The 9,469-nt window shown below is 39.4% G+C and overlaps 1 protein-coding gene across 3 annotated transcripts; it reads left to right on the top strand.

Annotated features, from left to right (window-relative positions):
- The first annotated feature begins 303 nt into the window (after positions 1-303).
- Positions 304-7,260, top strand: LOC121639052 (dnaJ homolog subfamily A member 3, mitochondrial-like). 3 transcript variants are annotated; one of them, XM_041984223.1, is made up of 12 exons: positions 304-527; positions 1,486-1,622; positions 1,881-1,964; positions 2,077-2,286; positions 2,460-2,612; positions 2,750-2,897; positions 3,093-3,157; positions 3,473-3,601; positions 5,336-5,451; positions 5,843-5,937; positions 6,378-6,448; positions 6,631-7,260. In XM_041984223.1, the coding sequence occupies exons 1-12, from the start codon at positions 323-325 to the stop codon at positions 6,640-6,642; spliced, it is 1,425 nt and encodes a 474-aa protein (XP_041840157.1). In that variant the 5' UTR covers positions 304-322; the 3' UTR covers positions 6,643-7,260. The 3 variants fall into 3 exon arrangements, with proteins under 3 accessions (XP_041840157.1, XP_041840156.1, XP_041840158.1); XM_041984222.1 differs by lacking the exon at positions 6,631-7,260 and having other exon boundaries at positions 6,378-6,506; XM_041984224.1 differs by lacking the exon at positions 6,631-7,260 and having other exon boundaries at positions 6,348-6,506.
- Positions 7,261-9,469: the final 2,209 nt, after the last annotated feature.

Genomic DNA, 9,469 nt, shown 5'->3' with positions numbered 1-9,469 from the left:
CCAAGCCAAGACAGCATTATTTATAAAACAGTTGGTACTGACCAAAGTGCTGAACAGTAAGAATACTCAAAACATTTAAAAATACGTAAAATAAAATTCCTTTACTATGTTAATTTTAAAATATAGCTGACTCACACATATAATCTTTCAAAATTATTATTATTAATAATAATATTAATATTAATATTATTATTATTTAGTAGTAGTAGTATTAGTTGAAGATGCCGTTTTCTTTTCTTTTTACGCTTTGTCTATTTCCTTTTTAAACCACTGCACATGCGCACACCTACGCTGGACCGCTGACACCGGTAGTGACGCAAAAATGGCGTGCTCCGCAGCCCGGCTAACAACACGCTGTCTAGCAGCGTCGGTTTCTTCTGGACATCTCAGCGGCAGTTTTCTCGGTGTCCCCAAGAGAAATGGAGGAGTCTGTCAAGCGACAGTCTGGCAGGCGCTTCGGGGAAGGATAACGGTTAGCCTGAGCTCCTGGACTCGCGGAAATGTCGTGACATTGACAGGACTGTCAGGTTAGATAAGTTAGCCAACTTTTACCAAAACATTACAGGAGTCTTTTACATCAGCACATAATCTGATGTAAGGTACTCCTGCAGTCCGTTGAAATGTAGTTTTGTCTAAACGTTATGGCAGGTAAATGTAAATGGTTCAGAGTATGTGCAGTCTAAATGGCCCAAACCAGACTAGTTAACCTTGGTGAGACTGATGTAACTGCTGTCTGTTTGAAAGGGAGGATAACCTACAGCATCCTGCACCCATCGACCTGACTGGTACTAGACCTACCGGATGACAGCTTTGCTCGGTTTCCCATGGTCATAATATTTTAATAAATCCGGGGGAAAAATAGTTTATTATGGCCATTACACTGATACTTACGTCCTTTCCTTTAAAATCAATATAAGTTCTGTGATGAATGGATTCTAGTGGATATTGAATTGAAGTTTATTCATCGCAACATTTATGTCATATGTTTGGTTTACTTTTTGTAGTTCTACTCTATTACTGAAGCCCACACTCCCACTAGTTTAGTGATGAAGTTGTGAGAAAAAGATGTCTCACTGTGACTGCTGGGATATATCCTTGGCTGAAACGCACCCAGGTTGTGAGATTCAAGCAGTAGATTTGAGCTGGTAAAGGGGGACTCATCAGATGTGTAATGTAAACATTACATTAAACAGCAACCATTACCAGGCTGGCTTCAGTCTGTTGATGCTATATTGTCTCCAACCTGAGCAGAAAATGAAGGCTTGCTGGAGATATTCATGCCCTGATGGAAGTGATGGCTAGCAATTGCCACACAATGCATCACCCCTATTTCTGACCAACTTCATCCAGACTTGTTCTGATGTCTTGGAAAGATGATTGTGAGCTTATATTTCTTCATACCATAGTCTGAAAAGTGTTTGAACAGTCAGTTGTAAATATGAGATCCTTTTGTCAAAGTACTTTTTCCATCTTTTTCTGCTACAGGGGTGAGATGTCCCCATGGAACAAGCTGCCGCTTTTTCCACTCCAGCAGCAAGCTGTCAAGCAAACAGGACTTCTATGAAATCTTGGGCATTTCTCGCACTGCCTCACAGAAGGACATCAAGAAGGCTTACTATCAGGTCTTTTTCACAAAAATTTGTTCTACATCAGGCTGATGTTTCCCTCAATTGTATGATTATCAAGTTTGAAAAGATTTGGAAACTGACACAATGTAGGAAATGATGAGATGTGAAAAAATATAGAGGTGGCTATTGATTAAATATTTTAAATGTGGAGAAACTTTTTTTTCCTTTTTTGATTTCTTTAGACTTAAACAATTAAATGTTTTTTTTTCTTATTGTTTCCTCCTCACCTTAATCACATTTAATGTTCTCCAGTTGGCAAAAAAGTACCACCCAGACACCAACCCAGATGAGCCAGAGGCCAAAGAGAAGTTTGCCAAGCTGGCGGAAGCATATGAGGTGCAGAACAAACAAGAGTTTTCTTTTTAGCTCCCTAGAAATGATTTTTCTGGAGCTGCAGGTGCAGTGTGTCGCTGATCTGTATGTTTTTTTTTTTTTTTTCTTTCTTTAGGTGCTGAGTGATGAGGTGAAGAGAAAGCAGTATGACACATACGGGGCAGCAGGTTTTGACCAGAACCGTGCTGGAGCTGGCCAGCAGCAGTACTACAGGGCAGGTGGAACACAAATAGATCCCGAGGAGCTCTTTAGGAAGATCTTTGGAGAGTTTTCAGGAGGTGCGGGCTTTGGGAATATCCACAGCATGTTTGACCAAAGGCCTGAGGTAACACATCACAGAGAGCACAAACATAAACATCACTTCACATAAGTCCTCAAACCAGAATTTTTCATGCAGTTTTTGAATTAAGTGAGAAATCTGTGAAACATACCAGCAACATGTGTTAAGAAATAAAAGCCTAAGTTAATTTTAGTTAATAAATGTCCTGTTTTCCACAGTATGTGATGGAGCTGACATTTTCTGAAGCAGCTAAAGGTGCAAATAAGGATTTGAGTATAAACATTGATGACAACTGCCCAAGATGTGATGGAAAAGGCAATGAGCCAGGCACCAGGGTGTCCCAGTGTCATTACTGCAATGGCACAGGCATGGTTAGTTTCACATGCAACTTAAGAAATGTTTTTGTTTTTTTTTTCTTTTTCTATTACTCAGATCATCTCTCAGGAATCTGCTGCATTTTTTTTTATTGTGCTGTTGGTCATATTTTTGTCTGCCTTGCCTCCTGCAGGAGTCGATCAACACGGGTCCTTTCATGATGCGCACCACGTGTCGGCGATGTGGTGGGAAAGGCTCCATCATAATCACGCCCTGCGCTCTGTGCCGAGGCTCCGGCCAGACCAAGAAGAGACAGACAGTCACTGTACCTGTGCCTGCTGGTGAGTCTTTTCTCCTTCTGGAAAAAAGTGAAAAGAAGTTCCCAATTCTGGCCTAATTTATGAATTTATGTTGATTTGTTGCAGTTACAGCTGAAATTAATGATCTCCTTAGATTTTTGATATATTCAATGTGCCAAATTTTGAATTCACACAAACCTGATTGGACTGTTGCTATTTTGTGATGTTTTCTTATAGGAGTGGATAACGGTCAGACTGTACGCATGCCAGTTGGAGCAAAAGAAATCCTCATTACATTCAGGGTGAGTTTTGTTTTGTAGACATTGATTAAACCCAAAACCTAATCTCAATGCATTAATATGATGCTTAATATAACATGGAAACAATCCACATATGCCTTTTATATATTTGCTCTCTATACCACATTTTTTCCACATTCACATAGATAAACACAACACACAAATACACAAGGAACCTTAAATAAACAGGAGAAAACACAGCTGTATAAACTATCATAAGCAGAAATTAAACCAATACTCACCAACACCGTTGAATTATAGCTCTGCATCACAGTAATTCCATCTATAAGTGTTTGGTGTTATATTTGAAATGTACAGGTCCAGAAGAGCCCGGTGTTCAGACGAAATGGAGCAGACATCCACTCTGATGCGTTTATTTCCATAGCTCAGGCTATCCTGGGAGGCACAGCTACCACGCAGGGCCTCTATGACACCATCAGTATAATGGTGAGTGACTGGCAGGGTTGAATCTTTATTGAAAGTAAATTTAAGAACTATCCTAATAGATCCAGCACACTGTAATTGTTGGTGCTGGATTTATGTTCAGTAAAAATTTCCTCAGATTTTTCTTTTACACATATTAAATTGGTTTAATTATTGCCTGGTTTTGGTTCAGTTTAAATTTTTAATCTTTATTATCAACCTTAAAACTTTAGCTTTCTCGATTGCTGTTCTTCTGGTTTCATTACAGTGTGTGCAGAATTATTAGGCAAATGAGTATTTTGATCACATCATCCTCTTTATGCATGTCTTTCTACGCCAACCGGTACAGGCTTGAAAGCCTACTACCAATTAAGCATATCAGGTGATGTGCATCTCTGTAATGAGAAGGGGTGTGGTCTAATGACATCAACACCATATATCAGGTGTGCATAATTATTATGCAACTTCCATTCCTTTGGCAGAATGGGTCAGAAGAGAGATTTGACGGACTCTGAAAAGTCAAAAATAGTGAGATGTCTTGCAGAGGGATGCAGCACTTTAAAAATTGCCAAGCTTTTGAGGCGTGATCATCGAACAATCAAGCGTTTCATTCAAAATAGTCAACAGGGTCGCAAGAAGCGTGTTGAAAAAAACAAGGCGCAAAATAACTGCCCATGAACTGAGGAAAATCAAGCGTGAAGCTGCCAAGATGCCACTGGCCACCAGTTTTGCCATATTTCAGAGCTGCAACATCACTGGAGTGCCAAGAAGCACAAGTTGTGCAATACTCAGGGACATGGCCAAGGTAAGGAAGGCTGAAAAACGACCACCACTGAACAAGCCATACAAGATAAAACGTCAAGACTGGGCCAAGAAATATCATAAGACTGATTTCTCTAAGGTTTTATGGACTGATAAAATGAGAGTGAGTCTTGATGGGCCAGATGGATGGGCCGGTGGCTGGATTAGTACAAGGCAGAGAGCTCCACTCCGACTCAGACACCAGCAAGGTGGAGGTGGGATACTGGTATGGGCTGGTATCATCAAAGATGAGCTTGTGGGACCTTTTCGAGTTGAGGATGGAGTCAAGCTCAACTCCCAGTCCTACTGCCGGTTTCTGGAAGACACCTTCTTCAAGCAGTGGTACAGGAAGAAGTCAGCATCGTTCAAGAAAAACATGATTTTTTGATGCTCCATCACACGCGTCCAAGTATTCCACTGCGTGGCTGGCCAGAAAAGGTCTAAAAGAAGAAAAGATAATGACATGGCCTCCTTGTTCACCTGATCTTAACCCCATAGAGAACCTGTGGTTCCTCATCAAATGTGAGATCTACAGGGAGGGAAAACAGTACACCTCTCTGAACAGTGTCTGGGAGGCTGTGGTTGCTGCTGCACACAATGTTGATCGTGAACAGATCAAGACACTGACAGAATCTATGGATGGCAGGCTTTTGAGTGTCCTCGCAAAGAAAGGTGGTTATATTGGTCACTGATTTGTTTTTGTTTTGTTTTTGAATGCCAGAAATGTATATGTGTAAATTTTGAGTTGTTATATTGGTTTTCCTGGTGAAAATAAATAAGTGAAACGGGTATATATTTGGTTTTTGCCTAATAATTCTGCACACCCTGTAATTACAGTAAATGGTGATAACATGATGTTCCTTTTCGCAGCTGCATAAGGACCAATTTTAAACGTCAAAGTTTTAGTATCAAACATTTCAAATATGACTTTCAGAGTGTACCACTCTGTGTTTTCAGATCCCATCTGGCTGCCAGGCAGATCAGGTGATTCGGCTGCAGGGCAAAGGCATTCGGAGGATGAACAGCTTTAGTTATGGAGATCACTTTGTTCACATCAAGATCAAAGTGCCTAAGTAAGAGCCGTACACATACCAGTTTCAAAATGGTGTTCAGATTCCCGCAGTGGTGAAACCAAGTTGTCCCAGATGGATAGATGCTCCTTATTTGGAATGTCTTGGTCATGTAGCATCATTTTAGTCTGTTTGGCTGCAACAAAATCAGACTGTACTCTTCATGGGTAATAAATTATTTATTAATGTCTAACACACAGTCTGTAAGTCACTAATTTGGAGTGATTCAGAACTAATAATCATAACAGTCAACCATTAAATAGTCATAGACTATGTTAACACTTCACTACATCGACAGACCAGTGTTTTACATTTAAATAATTATATTTTATAATATGCTGTGAGTTAGTAACTTGGCTTATCTGTCACTAACTATGGTCTCTTCTTCCTGCAGGAAGTTAACTCGAAGGCAACGTTCTTTGTTGCTGAGTTATGCAGAGGAGGAGACGGATGTTCAGGGTAGTGTCAATGGTGTTGATCCTTCAGCAGGTCAGAACTTAAACTGAAATCCATCGTTTTGCATTCAGATTCACACTCATACACAGTGAAAATATTTCCTTTAACCAACAGGCCTTGTCTGGCTGGAAATTTCATATACATAAAAACTGGAAGGGAACAAATAGGAATGAACAAGCTGTGTGTTGTTGAAAAAATGTCATGTGTACAGTATTATTTTCTCTTGTAAATCGATGCCAAAGCCTTTTTCCTTTCAGCTATTACAGTGAAATGGTTTCTTATAATAGCCGGCAACCTTTTGCATATCTGCTCTGGGATAACAAAGAATCAAGACAGATATGAAAAAATATTTTAAATATCTAGCCTAATAGAGATATTTTGGTCAAATAAAAATTTTGCATAGATATGAATCATGTTGTGCTTACGTGTAGTGGGTCCTTCAGCAGGCTGCTAAAATGCACACATGTGTCCAGGAGGGCGCAGCAGCACTTCAGGTTCTGGTGCAAAGCCGAGCACGCCAGAAGAGGAGAGACAGGACAAGCAGGTGGAGGGAGGCTTCTTTTCCAAACTAAAGAAAATGTTTAGCTAACACTCAATTTCAGGTCAGAAACGTCAGCATCTAACCTTTCCTGACTGATTAAAATTTTGTTTCATTTAAAAAAAAAAAAGTAGTAGAGTCATTTGCATGATGGTTGCTGTTTGTTTGAGCTTCTGTTCTATTTTCAGATAAAAGACTAAAACAACGCTGTGAAAGAAGAAAAGAAATCCACTATGTGAACCTTCACACCTCCTGCTTGGGAAATTGAGAGCACGGACTGGAGGAAAGAGGCAGAGTGGTTGAAGCTTAGGGTGGGAAACATCCATGCATCCAACCGACCCGAGACGATGGACAGATGCCTGGCCGAGAAACTCAGTATCTGCTTAGAAGTGACATGGCGACTTACTAGTCTTCTCCTTGCTTACTGTGGCTGAAGCAGCGCTCTGTAGAAAGCAACAGTCTCTCAGACATTTAAGATGAGCCTGTAAGTGGCAGACAAATATTAAAGACTTGGGGATAAAGCAGGCAGAGAAACTCTATTGCAGCTGGATGTGCCCTAAAATGATTGAATGGAAGTAGATTATAACAGGATATTTTCATTGACACTTCTTAATGAATCATGCAGTTTTATTTTAACCCCCCCCCCCCCCCCCCCCCAAAACAGTGTAATTTGATTATAATTGTATTTAATAATGTATAATCTTCAATACATTCAAATAAATGGTTAGGATTGTTGTACAACTGTTTGCCACAAGCCTCAGAAAGACCTGAGTATTGTTTAGCTCTCCCATAAGCTGCAGTACAAACTGAGAAAAGAATTTAAAACATGATGAATGCAAATAAAAAGCTAAGAGATTCAGCTAAATGTTTGAGTGATTTGAATGGATACCCTGAGTGAGAGGAGTTATTATCAATGCACCAATTTTCAGTTTATTTTCACTCTGACTCCATGACTGCTACACAGGGCTCTGGTCTCTAACTGGGTTAAGTGGCCCAGCAGCATCTTAAATGGCTGCCATGGTGAGAGCAGAATGAATTCTTAAAAAATTCGTAGAATCATAGCTTTGTTTTCTGTGTTATCTTTTCAAGGGTACACTCCCATCATTTTGGAAAGAGAAGAAGACGACACTGGCACATAATTCTTGTCATGAATTCATGTAGACAATCAGGAGGGTGACCATGAGGAACCATTTATAATGTTGAAACCAGATGTGTCTTTGCCTTTCCTCTTTTTTTCTACACAGTTTATTTAGCCAGCATGAAACAGGCAAAGTACCCAAGATGCATTTGTTGTAGCTTCACCTCAGAAAGCAGTCGTTGCAACCAAGATAAATCGCAGTCAGAAGCTCTTTGCAGCTCTTTGTCAGACAGGTGAAACAGATGGGTCTAATTTCATCTCCATGGGAACTTAAGTGGAATTCAGTACTCACAGCTGATGGGGTATCAGGAATTAGGTTTCTCATCTCTCTACTTTTTACATGACGTCTGTCACTTTGGTGCTATAATGTTTCCACAGAGCACAGACTTATATATGTTTACACATTGCAACAGTTTTCACTTGTTCAGGGTTCAATGGACAGTTAACTTTAGTGTGTGTGTTCTGACTCCACACGTTCTCATCTTTATATCACCTGTGAGGATTGTTTGTTTGGTGCACATACAGCTGACATATTGATTTACAGGAATTCACCAGGCATTTAATCTGACCTTAATGAAGGATTACTTTCCTGATCTATAGACAAGGGATCCCCATCTCCAGTACTCAAGGCTTTCGATGTTTCCATCCTGCAACACAGCTGACTCCACTTCTTTTTTTTTTTTTAGGACAAAATATAAAAACAAAAAATAAAACCAAACAAAGAAAACACAGAAATTCAAAAGGTGTAACTGGAAGCGTAAGCTTTTATAATCCTGCCCCAGAAAATTACAAATTTTAGTCATGTCATAATCCCATTGAGTATTAACTAGTAGGCATTACATAATCATTTAAATAAACAATAGTGATAACAGTGAAACATCTAATACCTACAGGGTAGAGGGCCTTGAGGACCATATTCCTGGGTCGGGAATCGCTGGCAACCATTGTAACAATACCGCAACAATTTCTCTGGAGCTGCAGAGCTTAGATAACATAAATAATCTGATTTCCTGTGCAAAGCATCTCATCAGGGAAAAAGTCTTAAATTCCCTCAGTCATTCTAGCACATGTACAGAGTATGGCTATTTCTTTAAATTAGTATTTTTTTCATTTTAATGGATCTAAGTGGGCTCCTTTTCTGCATTTTTATTATTACATTTTTTTACTAGGAAGTAAATGCAATGATAGATGCTGAGTTAATGTGATTCATTACCTCCGGATGATAGTGATGTAATTTCTGGACTGTCAGTCCCTCTGAGAAACTGTCATCAAGACACGAGAGGTGTTCTTGATCAATTTAAAAAACAATCCTTATTCTGCATTTTAGAAAGACAATTTTTCATTCTTACATGCCTCTTCTTTTCACTCTTATTAGTTTTCTTTGCAACAATTTTCCACCTGCAGTGCATCAGTTGAGGTTTAAAGTGGGGATTCTGGTCATGTGACTGAGCTTCTGCCTCTAAGCACTTGAACTGTTTCAGTCCAACATGTTCTTGTTTATTAGCTACAGCTGTACTCTTTGACACATGCTTTTATCTACAGCAGCATGCAGAAATGTGTATTACATCGTTTTTGTTTTGTCCAATAAGCATCACTGGAAATCTGGCCAGGCTTCAGAAGAGATGGGTGACTGGAAGAAAGCACAGTGATCTAACAGAAAAAGGAAGTGTTCTGTGAAAAGAAATGGTGGAGATTTCCAACATAAACAACTAAAAGACTTGACTTAAAAAAGTCTATAAAATCTGTGAGAATGGCTAAAGAGGTGACACTCACTATTGCCTGCACTGTGCCCAGTTTGGTTCAGTTTTTTTCCCCATATTCTTATTTCTAAACTATTTTTATAAAACAACCTTTAGTAACTAATGCAAAAATAAATAAAGACAAACTTG

The sequence above is a fragment of the Melanotaenia boesemani genome, chromosome 4, assembly GCF_017639745.1.
Source record: "Melanotaenia boesemani isolate fMelBoe1 chromosome 4, fMelBoe1.pri, whole genome shotgun sequence".
NCBI lineage: Eukaryota > Metazoa > Chordata > Actinopteri > Atheriniformes > Melanotaeniidae > Melanotaenia > Melanotaenia boesemani.
The sequence above is the reverse complement of the archived record's forward strand: the minus strand, read 5'-3'. Positions and strand labels throughout refer to the sequence as shown.